At 40.8% G+C, this 12,946-nt stretch overlaps 1 protein-coding gene across 2 annotated transcripts in view; it reads left to right on the top strand.

Annotated features, from left to right (window-relative positions):
• LOC116430459 (dexamethasone-induced Ras-related protein 1) overlaps positions 1–12,946 on the top strand; it is a 73,105-nt gene that overhangs the window by 41,383 nt on the left and 18,776 nt on the right. For both annotated transcript variants that reach the window (XM_031984633.2, XM_031984634.2), the window contains exon 3: positions 8,258–8,415. In XM_031984633.2, coding sequence (XP_031840493.2) covers positions 8,258–8,415 — 158 coding nt within the window. The remainder of the gene's footprint in view (positions 1–8,257; positions 8,416–12,946) is intronic.

Below are 12,946 nucleotides of genomic sequence, written 5' to 3'. Positions count from 1 at the left end.
TCGAAATGATTTTGAAAATAAACAGTTTCACTAGAGTACTAGAATGAATGTCCGAAGAAACTGAAAATAATTATTGTTACAATTGTAGTATCTAGAATTATTTAGCGTAGGTTAAAGTATTGTAGGATGAATGGTTTGTTGTGCGTGCGTAAGGGGGAATATGGACATTAACATGTCCTTAGAAATATGAATTAACACGAAGATCCGCATAAAGAACTCTATCAATCGAAAATTGAGTCCTCTATTGATGAATTCTGAATATTACATCATTCTCATGTATAACAGATTGATAGTGAACATATCAAGCACAAAAAGGAACGTTAATTTTGCAAAGGACTCTTGTTATGCAATTTCGATAGCTGTCAACAGCCCCAATCTGCGCGTCCGCGTTTCCTTCGTAAGATTCTCGAAATCCGAATTGAACCGCAGCTTTTCAGTGGCAGCGCTTAACGAGTTTAACGAAGTCAGCAGTACGAAGTGCGCTCGCCGTGTTGACGGATTAAATATCTTGATTACTGTTGATTCCATTTGAGGATAACTGCCGCTCGGCATGCACATTACGCCGGAGAGAGGGCAGCCGAACCGTTTCGCAGCATCGCAGCCAGCTCCATTAAGGTTCCCTGACCAATTATAACTGTGGTCGATGATCAGTGATCTCTGACGTCAACACGGAGGCGCACGGTCATGCAGCGTCGACCACCTGATGGAACTAAATACGTTTCTCCGATACAACGCGGCAAGCGCTGAAAGGTTTCGAATTCCACCGGCTGCAGACAATTACTGCGACACCCGAAATTGTAATATGTACTCAAGCCTAAATTGCCGGAACACCTTCCGACCACTGTTAGAAATTTATTAACCGGAATCCCGTGTATCCACCCTTTCGCGAATATGACCGACTTCTAATTAGAGGGACGTATCGAAATAATTAACCCATTAACCCTTCGCAGACGAAGATTCTTCGAAATGTACGAAACCTCCAGCAGATGAAGTTAAATTATCGATTGCTTAAATAATAGGAAGAGAGTAAACTATACACTCTCTTGCCGTTTGAGTAATTGAATCATTTGTTCGCGACTTTCCCAAATATGGACATTTGATCGCCGAAATGCGACATTCGTCTGCAAAGGGTTAATTTATCGAAGTTCCCACGTTGCGTTGAACGGGTATCGATATAATTAATCTCTTTTCATTATTACAATGGAAAAACTTGTTTAGCCAATTAAGGGGAAATGTTTGGTTTCGAGAAACAGCGAAAGGAACGACGAAGCTGCGAGTGAATTATTCATTAATCAGCGACAACAGAGTTAAAGAACCACGTGCCATTGTCTACGAACTTCACCAGTATCCACCGAGTTGCCATCCACAAATATTCATTAACCGCATTCAGCGATTCGACTCTGAATCGCACTCGTTAATTCCAGTCGAGCTGCAAAGTTTAAGCTAGTTCTCAAGTGTGAAACACGTCTCTGTTTCGAAGTTGGTGCGCTCGCCACAATGGTATCCTGGAAACAATGGATCCGCGCAGAATGCGCTGCTCCCCGGGGACGGGTTGATATTTTTCTTCCGACCCCGGGAATACGTGATTCGACTTTTCCCTTGGGCAGCAACATTGCTGATGCCAACGACCCCTAGATTACTTTAACCCTTCGCGCGCAGGGGCGCGCAGACGAGACTGAGATCATTTAAATGGCCGTATTTGCATAACTACATTGCCAATAGAACACATGCACTTTGTACGATTCGCATTTGCGTGAACATATCCTCGAAAAGCGGACGGGAAACACGTGAATTCTGGTTCACGTTCGATGTCAACCCTTAGCAGATGATTTTGTAATCTACTAACTCCAAGCCGTTTTTATTCTTTGGTACACAAAAAATAAACTACAAGGAGACAGATAGATTATACAGAAAAGTCGTAGGAGGCCTGAAATCGGATGGTATTTCTAAAAGTAACAAGGGAGGAAGAAAAAGAGAACAGTAAAATCTATTGACTTTTATAAATATTCTATTTAGACAATTGAATTGACCGTAAACCGTCCTATGAGCTTCAGTACGCAATATTAGTGTCTCAGAGATGACCGAGATGTATTTAAATAAAATTTGGATAAGATCTCAGGACAGCCAGAGAGACCATTTAATATTTTATAGTATCCCTACAAGAAATGAAAAATGTGATATTGTAAGATCTCTTAGATTTCTTTGTCTTCCTTCTTAATAGAAAATTTGGATGTATAGAAGATCCAGTAATCCTAGGGTAGTTCTAAATTTGTTCATTAAAATATTTAATAGTGTAAACGGTGTCATAGTGGAGCCTACGGAGTGCAAAGGGTTAATATTTGATTTAAAATCAACGAGGACTGTTCGGTAATCCCAGAAATCGAGAAAGTTAACGAGAACCCCCGCCGTCCATTTATTCGCTATAATTACTTAAATCCCCTTTCTTACGGTAAAGCGGCGAGGGTTTTCGACATAAAGGCTCCGCTAATTAGTTGAACGTGTTGCTTGAATGAAATTGTTCCCGGTGCTCCGGAAATTGTCGTCTACAGATAGTTTCAAAAGCAACGTCGCTCCAGAAAACAATTCAGACAGCATAAAGGTGGAAGAATAATTCGATTAAACGTACCCATAAAACGCTATTAACCCTTTGCGGACGAACGTCGACATTTCGGCGAGATGGAAATTTCATATTTGGAGCGCTAAGGTGCAAACGGATGATTTAATTACTCGAACAGCGAGAAGTCAGTGCGTAGTTTCCTTTTCGCAATTATCTAAGCGATCGATGTATAATTTTCATCTGCTGACCGTTTTCTGCACTTCGAGGAACCTTCCTCCGCGAACGGTTAATTACGGTACCGATAATCTCTGCAATAAAACTGTACAGGTCGTTTCAATATAAAAGAAATCAAACGACTTTAGGAGTTACTTCAAAGACCGCGTATTTGGGAACAATCTTCGCGTGGAGCAGAGAATGCGGAGCACGTAGAACGAAACAATTTTCGAACCCTTTCAGAAACCGCTGCCGAAATATACGAACAAAAATCCCCGAAAGGAGAATAAATAGGATTTCCGGCGCACGTGAGAATGCGGGACGCTGGGAAACGGCAAAATCGTTTCGCTGTAAAAAAAATAGAGACACTTTTTAGTTTTAACCGCAATCCCCCGCCATTTCTATTTCCGTTTTAAAAAAAAGTGCACGCCCCGGAGGGCGCTTCTGGCCGTCGAATCGAAAATGCGGCCGGACGATCCGTTCCGTCGGCCGAGACAGAATGATTATTCGAACGCGAGCGAACGGAGTTCGAGACTAATTGCTGAACGTAATACCCGAAATGCGAGTCCCGGTGAAAACCACCTGTTTCTTTGGTTCCCCTCGAAATGTTGATTGCCGCGTTCCATCGGCTACGTCGCGGTTCGGGCAAAGCGAATCCGCGATGCCGCGGTAATGAAAATATTCATTATTAATTGGAACGACACGAATTGGATTGCGATGTTTTTCCTCGATAAATAATCGTGAGAACAATTATATGTTTCGCCAATTTTTATTACAATTATTCGTAACATCGGAATTATATTTATATAGGGATATATCGATACTTCAAATGCTCTAGAGTATATTACTAAAATATAGCTATTGAAGTAATCAAATCTATCAACCGTAAAATTAGCTGAGTACCTATTTATTGGATTGAATAATTCATTATTAATTGGAAGGACACGAATTGGATTGCAACGTTTTCCTCGATGAATCGTCATGGAAACAATTATATGTTTTACCAATTTTTATTACAATTATTCGTAACTTCAGAATTCTATCAATAAAGGAAGAATTCGACACTTTTCAAATTCTCTCGATTATATTACTAAAATATAGCTACTAAAGTAATCAAATCTATCAACCGTAAAATTAGCTGAGTACCTATTCATTGGATTGAATTCATTATTAATTGGAACGACACAAATTGAACAATTATATGTTTTACCAATTTTTATCACAATTATTCGTAACATCATAATTCTATCAATAAAGGAAGAATTCGACACATTTCAAATGCTCTCGAATATATTACTAAAACATAGCTACTAAAATAATCAAATCTAACCCTAAAATTCACAAAGTATCTAAATTTTCTTCCTCGGAATTTATCATATTCTTATGAAAACGAAACCAAACCGAATCTCAGTTTATTATCAAATTTCTCACATTTCGCTTGCCAATGTCCAACGATTATGAATATCAAATATCAATCGTTAACGTTTAAATTCCTCGACGCGCAGTTCGCCGCTGTGACACTCAAGGGTCATTCTCGCGAGACAGGGACCAATGGGAAGCGCGCAGCTTACCTTCCCGCATTGTTTAATACTTTGTCGGGAGAGGCGACGGTCGATTGCCTGTGGCCGAGCAAACGGTCGCTGTGAACCGAGCCTGAATGTATCGGTTCGTTTCCGCCCCCAAAACCAGAAAGCTTTTAACAGGGTGATATTTTTAACCGTGGGCCCAGGGAATGGTCGGCGATCCGCCGACGGGGAGCGCGCCTCTGATTTAACGGAATGTCCCGCGTTGAATTTCCCCCGAAAATCTGCCAGGTTTTCGATCAAACGTTTTATTCGATTCGCGGGAACGGGGCTGTGAAATAAACAGGTTATTTTGCGGAACCTTCTGTAACCAGCTTGATATTTATTCTGCTTTGGCAAACGTAGAATACATGCACAATATTTGCGTGTTGCTATAAATTCTCTATTTAACAACCGTTTTATTTTACTCGGTTTCGACAATGCTCTTCCAACGTAGCTTTATAATTATACAGTAGCGTTCAAAAGTTTCCTGATCACTTTTAGAGCTTTCCTTGCACAATAAAGACTTTAACTGGTTAACTGGATATTTATTCTGCTTTCTTATCGTTAGTCCCTTACACTGCAAGTACCTGCTCACAATAACGTCATGTTACTATTTCTGCTGTTAATGAACATGAGAAACATTGAACATCTTGTAGAAAAATCACAGGGTCGTAGAATGATCTACTTTTAAATATCTATAAACTATTGACCCTTCGTACTGGAAAGATTTTCAGTGGTAATACTCAAAATCTGTTCAATAAACACAAACGATGTTTCTAGAATCTACTTCTACGATAATCACATGTAAATTGAGAAACAAAGTTTAATATTAAATATCAGACTTCATAATTTCGCTTTAATAAATCAAGTGACTTGCACCTTTCGAGTCCAAGGGATTAACACGTGGACGTCAATGCCTTCTATAACCGTCCAATGCTCGTGAACAGCTACAAACGACTGTAATCACCCTATATTCTTAGTGTTACAAGTAAAAAACATATAATAATTTTACTTCCAAGGCATAAAATCTTCATCGAACTCCCAGAGAATCTAACTAACAAAACAAGAATTGCTTTCTTGCCCATCACCAACTCCAAAGTGAGCGTCGACGCATTAAGTCGACAATCATTTAACCAGTTAACTGTGTCTGACGAGTATACACGTCATCGTAAAGCTTGATGCTAATTCTTTCAGCGATGAATTCTCTAGTTTTTCACATAAACATGTAATTCTTCTTCGTTTCGCTTTGATTTTTCATTGAAATATACTCTGCGTGCATTTATCCTGCGTTCGACGAGTACACGCTCCATTTTTTAATTTTATAGCGCGCGGAACTAGAGGTTTTTCCAACTAAATTCCACAGTTAACTGGTTGAAGACTTTTTGTTATTACAACATGTAAAGGAAGGAATACTGTAAAAAAATCAACACCAGCTATTCTTTATAGATTTTCGTTTGGAAATAAATGCTAGATAATACTAATCAACTTTCAAACGCACCAATTTAATTATTCTTTGAATACACATTGAAGACGAAATAGTACGGTTTCTTCTGTAGTATTCTGTAAATGTCATTTATTATACAGAAATCCCTTTAAATTCATCTTATCGAAGAAACATTCCAAAAACGATCAGGATCTTTCGAACGCCACTTAGGTATCTCAATTTTTCAACACGTTGAAAGTCACACGATTTCATATAGCAAAATATACAAAATGGAAGAAATATGATACTAAATCATTATTATCATCGCATCATCCAGCTGAACGTCACCGCATCAGGTAACATTATGTATAAAATAGAAACATTTTCAAATAATCGCCGTTTTATTGAAAAAACTACAGTAATTGAAGAATCTTTTCAATTGTACATCTTATAGCATCTGCTTCATTTTATAAGATTTCATATTTTCATACCTCATAAAAATTTCTTCAATTTTCAGTTGATAACATTTCTTTAACGATACAACACTAATTTATCTTCCTCGCTCGCTGAACATTCCAAAGGATCCCGGGTAAGTTTATCGGCGAACGAATTTTCGCGTTGCCCGCGAATGCCATCGTGGCGGATCGAATTCCGTCCGAAATTAAATTGTTTGTCCTATTAGCGGCGATCGAATCGATTCGCTCAAAGCGGCTTCGATCCGGGTCCCGACCATGTGGAACGTTCTGCCCGGAATATTCACGGACCCCGACCTCTTTCCGTTCCATTCCGGAACGCGCGGAGACGGAGCGTTTATAGCGGCTCTCGTGGAACGGATTAACCGGCTCGCCGTTCCAGTGATACGCGGATATCCTAAGTTCAACGTTTATTGAGAAAACTAATACTTCGCGAACCGATAACTTCGTTAATCGAGCACTTTCGCGATAGAAGCACCAGCGCATTCGAAGCGAAACTTCGCATCGCGGAACTTGACGCGTGAAACTAAAATTCTTTAGTGTTCATTAAAATATGAATACTTCTTTTTAATTAATCTCTTACTCTACGGTTTCATTCGCAATTAAAGTCGAGGACAATGCTTAACGATTCAGTAGAAAATAAGAAGAATCTTCTATTGATTCTACGTCTACGTTTACTTGGAAGTATAACAATCGATAATAGAATAATGTAGAAATTGAATTGCAAAGAATTGAATTTTCTTTGAAATTACCATTATGATACTGGTAGGATAGAGCGAGATAAAGGGTTGAAAGTGTTGGGAAGCGTTTTAAAGTGGTTAATTAGTGTGAAACGTAAGACGATCGTGTGGTCGACGCGTTCACCGGCAAATTGGACGATAGGCAGCGAAAGCGGCGCGGGTCCATTAGCAGGTTCGCCTCGAAAACGCGTTGCCGCGTGCTGCTCGATGAGCCGGGAAACAAAGGGACGCTCATTATATCCATTACGGTTATTCTTGCCGGGTCTGGGGCCGAATTCGCGCCCGGATCGAATCCCAACGCTCCGAACTTAACGAATGGGAGGCGAGGACCACGCAAATGGCACGTCTGAACGGTGAAAATGGGTCGACGTGGAATAACTTGGATCCGCGGTTGCATGTTTAGACTCGAAAAGTGGAAAACGCTGTCTGATCTTCGCGCGTGACGCGAGAGAGCTTCGGAAATTTCGCGAATATTGAAATGGAAATTTGTACCAGGAATATCAGTTAAGCCTGGAAAAACTTCTCCGGGGTTCTGATTTTGCTGACGCAAGATAATCAATATTCGATACTCGTTTCTCTAATAAAGGATACTGAACAATTAATTCTATTTATTATAAGATAATCAATAACCAATTCCAATTTCTCTGATCCGCTGAAATTCAATCAACTGATGAATACATGTATCAGATCCGACAAAAATCAGATTACACGTTGATCGAATTCTAATAGAATATCAATGAATTAACACAACATTATGTAGTATTAGTGGTATTTAAATTTTACAGCCTGTCCTTCACTCACACTCATTCTAGATAATACAATAAAAAATTCTAGATAATACAATATTAATATAGTCACCGACACTCATTCTTACATTCACTCAGATTGCAAAAATGTGAATAGTCGATCGAGAATGAACCCTTTGCACTCGAGAGGTGACTCTCACCACCTGATTTCACACTGTAAAACAATAAAATTTGATATTTAATACTATACCTTATATAACGCATCAATTTGAGAAATATTGAAATAAAATAGCTTTGTTCTTCAACGTACGTTACGATATCTTTGCGAGTTAGTTTCACAAAATATCGTTTCTATCTCATCAGAAAGTGTTAAAATATTTCTAGTGATAAACTTCCGAGGGTTAAAGCTACGATACTACAATTACGTACGTTTATAGTCAGAACTGTGTCAAAACGGTATACGACAGTAACTTCGTCGTTATCTAGATTACGAAGAATTCCCAGAGGAGCTCTCGTAACACACGGTGTTTTCGGCTTCAGGTTTTTGTCCAACAAATTCGAGGAAAGTTATACACCGACGATCGAGGACTTCCACCGGAAGCTCTACAGGATTAGAGGGGAGGTCCATCAGCTTGATCTTTTGGACACGAGCGGCAACCATCCGTTCCCCGCGATGCGACGATTATCCTTCCTAACCGGTAAGTCTATCAGCTTGAATGTCGAGAAACGGCGGCGCGGAAAGCGGTTTACCCGCCGGCCAAAGGGAAACGTATCGTTGCCTCTTTTTTTTTTTTTTTTTTTCATCCGACCCCGAAGTCACGATATAACGCGGCATTATGCTGGAAAAATGTTTCTAAAGTAGCTAACCGAGTCGACGTGGGATTCCGGGGTTATTCCTTTCTCGCAAAATAAAAACGACGCGTTGATCCTGGACGCGGAAACAAATTTATTCTCGAGAGAAGTGGAACATAACTGGGTAATGTGCCTGCGTGTGACTCCGCGTTTCCACTGATACCGCGAAATGAGAGCGGTGTGTTATTCATTTTGTGGATTTCATTCCGATTTCATTTACGGAGTAATTCCTGCCGGATTACGGCGCAAATGTTTGCGAAAACGGGGACAAGTAGAAGCGCCCTTTAATGGTCGGACAGACGAAGACGAATTTACAGGCGAAACAGTGTTCGAACTTCTATTGTACTTTTCTATTTCTCTTAGGCAGTTAGTAGATGCCTATCAAAACTAGTAATTTGAACACTTGAAAATTAGAATTTGTTCAATTTCAAAATTTCGGAGTTTGAAAATTAAAGTTTGTTCCATGTCAAACTTTCGGAGTTTGAAAATTAAAGTTTGTTCCATGTCAAACTTTCGGAGTTTGAAAATTAAAGTTTGTTCCATTTCGAGCTTTCGGAGTTTGAGAATTAAAGTTTGTTCAGTTTCAAACTTTCAGAGTTCGAAACTGAGAATCCCTTTAATTTCAAAATTTCACAGTTCGGAAACGTACAAATTTCAAAATTCTAAAGTTCCCAATTCTCTAGTCAACAACAGAAGTGCTTGAATAGAACAGAATCACATTTCTTGTCCGAATAGTTTTCCTCTATCGTCTATCTCAGTCTTTTCAACATGAAAGCCAGAGATTCGGTAGCATTATAGCGAAGTAATAGGTGATTAACCCTTTGAACTCTGCAGGCTCCAATATTGCACCAGTTGCAATATTAAATACTTTAACGAATCTTAAAGAAACTACCCTAAAATTATTAGATTTTCCACACATCCGAATTCTGTACTAAGAAGAAAAATAAAAGATCGAAGAAATGTTGCATTTCTAATTTTCACTAGGAAACTATAAGAATTATTTGCAGTTGCTGATAGATTACAAAACAACCACGTACCGAAAACCAATTCTCTTTGTTTAGCATTCATTCTCCTAGGGAGTAGAAATAACTCACCCTCCCCTTTATAGGCTCCATTTCCCGAGATTCACCTGAGATCCAAACAGCACCCCTGTCCTCGTGTTCGCGAGTCGCTTAAATCGGTGCCGTCTGAACGGCGTTCACAGTCTCGTTATCTACGCGAACGGAAGCTCGAATATCGCGGGCACGGTCGCGCAATAACCGTCAAAGGGGGCGACGGGTGCAAACGGCTTTCAGCTCCGAGGGCGGAGACAGCTCGCAATTGAACCCGAGGGGATGGCGGAGAGGCTGGGCGAAGGGTAGGGGTTGTTCGTCGACCGGCAGGTCTCTGTTTGCGAGATTACACTTGACGTATCAACGGACAAACGGGCCAGCCGATGCGAACCGCGCGACGGAGCACGGCAATCTTCATTTCGGGCCCAGGGACACGGGAAATGAGACGGCCGACGGTAATTTCTGAATAGAAGAAACGATAGGCGAACGACGGAACGATCGGGCACCGCTGGAACGTTGAAAAATCCATTTTAATTAACCCCTCCGAACTCGATTCGTCACCCAATTAGCGGTATCTTGACATTATTCTCGTCAGCTTGCAATTGGAACGTAAATTTTCGTAACGACAGCGTACACGTAGAGCTATTGACAGTAAGTTCGTTTCAAAGTCGAATCTCTATCTAACAATATCTCGATATTATTTCCTATTTTATAATTAGAACGGAGAATTTCACAGATCAGAGGCATCGTTCATTCAAATTCACAATTTCTCCATCGATTAACCGTCCTCAAGCTTCTCCAAAGCGATAAAGTAGAAGACACGGCAGACCTGAAGGACCGAAAGTCGATTTCAAAGAAATATTTTCTGCGACGCACTAGCGAGCAGATTCTAATATCCCGACCGAACAGTGGAAATACACTTCCCTCCGGCGTAGAAGCTCGCAGAGAACACAGCAAAATGAATTATCCAATTTATTCTCCGACGATTATTGCTCGCGGAAACGAGTCGCGCGCGTGCATTCTCCCTCTCTTCGCGGAGATCCAAAGCGATCCCGTTCCTTTTTGCGGACGGGCTGACGCTGTCCCTCTTCCAGCCCCGCGAGGGCGTACCCCCGTGAAACGCTGAACGCCGCGCAAATATTTGCTCCGCGAGTTTCCTCGAAATTACGGTGAATCCGCGACAACGCAGCGCCGCGCGGTCCGCGGGTAATAGCAACAATGCAGTCTTTATGCGCTTCTGATCCGGGGAAGACGGCGGAATAAAATAAAAGGGGACGGCGCGCGGCAGAATTGTGCGCCAACTTGAAAGAAGTAAATGAGAGCCCGGGATATTGGATAGACTTTATCCGAGACAAAGGGGATTACTTAGCTGCAATCCAAAATGGATCTTCCCCCGCGAGCGGAATGTTTAATGTTCCCTGCATCGCTTCGATCGGCAGAGTACTTTGTAACGATGCAGAAGTTTGCGTACCGATGCACCATGTGCAGCGGAGGTCTTCGATCGTATGGGCTTCTCCATGTGTTTCCAGGAAATGAGACTCTTCTAGATGGAAACTGTCTGTTTAGCTGTATTGGTTTTGTACAGTGATGTAGTTGTATTAACCCTTGGGACTCGAGGTTGTTTTGTAATCTATCAGCAACTGCAATTTTTGTAGTATTTTTAGCGAAAATGAGAAATGATGTTTCTTCGACTTTTTGTTTTCCTTCTCAGTGCAAAATTTGGATATGTGGAAAATCTAATAATTTTAGGGTAGTTTCTTTAAGATTTATTGAAATATGTAATATTGTAACTGGTGCAGTATTGGAGCCTGGAGTTCAAAGGGTTAAATGTTGGTTGTAAGTTTATTAGTTTTAATATGATTTTTTGAAAGGTATAGTGGAGAATCTGTTACATTGGAAACTTTGTCACACTAGCTCAAAGAAAGTTTGAAATAATAAAATGGTAAGTTTCTCTCTAGGCTACCAACTAAAATTCTTTGTCATTCGACAGAAAAATTTATTGTTGAGCAGTGACGATAGTTGTATGAAATATTACGATATTAATATTTTTAATAAGACTTTTTGGAAGTTTTTGGAAGTTATAATGGAGGATCTACTTGGAAACTTTGTTACACCAGCTCAAAGAAAGTTTGAAATAGCACGAATGATACAAAATTTCCCTCTACCAGCTAAAATTCTTTATTATTCGACAGAAGAATTTATCACAGAGCAGTGACGATACCAGTAATTTCCACGAATACCCCGAACCTTCGAAAATTCAAGAATATCTGCGCTGTCAAGCAGAAGCAGTATGGATTCAATGGTTAACGAGCTGTAACCTATTTACAACCGAAAAGGGACGCTGTTTGCGAGGCTGCGAGTGGTTACCCCGCGGTGCAACCCACCCCCGAAACGAAATCCACTCGGAAAGTAACCGGGACAAGAGAACGGCGTTCGTACGCGGCCTGGAATTTACGGGCGACCGATATTTCGGGCAATATCGAGGCTCGATCGAGCGTGTTCCCAGTTTCGCCCTGGAACTCTCCGTTCGTAAGCGGGTTAGGCGGGATCGAAGAAAGGATACTCAACAAGTTGCGGGCTGAGGACTTAAGGGGTGGTCGGGGGAGAAGAATAGGAAGCGACAGGATCGAAGACAGGATACGCGAGCCACGGCTAGCATGCGGAAGCGTGTTTACGCGACGAGGACGTGATTCGGCGTACCGATCCCGTCGCGACGGAACGCGGGCGACGATTTTCTGGGGTACCGCGAATGGCCTTACGAAAGCGGGGGTGTGGCGATTACGGCGGAGCAGTAAATACAGTCGGGCTATAAACGCGAGTTTCTAACGAGAGTTTGGAATTATTAGGGTTCTCGGTTTGTCTCCGGCGTTCCGGGGATTTCCGCTGATTTAAGAGGAATTCAGCAGTTTCTGCTTATAACTTCGGAGCTTCGGTTTTTGGAAATTATTCTGTTCGGCGATTCGATTGTCGCTTAACCCCTTGTCCTACAACGAGTGAGACTCGTGAAGATTCTCAACGTGATTCAAGAAATATCACTCAGTTCATTCGAATTCAAGATAAATATTATTCCTCTGTAATCAACTATTATACTTAAGAGGAAATCTAGGCATAATATATGCTTAGAATTTTTCTTTTTCCAATAAATCATTAATAACATAGTAGCTGTATCGACCAGAGTTGAGAAATAAATCATGAGCTAAGGGGTTAACACTGAAACTGCCAGACCGGTCAAAATGAGCCATTTCTGATTTTTCCTTTTTGCAATTATTGAAACGATGACAGGTGTTTCTCTGCGAAAAGATTAAGAAGTTTGATTTACCAATAC

This window comes from Nomia melanderi, chromosome 7 (genome assembly GCF_051020985.1).
Source record: "Nomia melanderi isolate GNS246 chromosome 7, iyNomMela1, whole genome shotgun sequence".
Classification (NCBI taxonomy): Eukaryota; Metazoa; Arthropoda; class Insecta; order Hymenoptera; family Halictidae; genus Nomia; species Nomia melanderi.
This window is presented reverse-complemented; position numbering and strand designations above follow the sequence as displayed.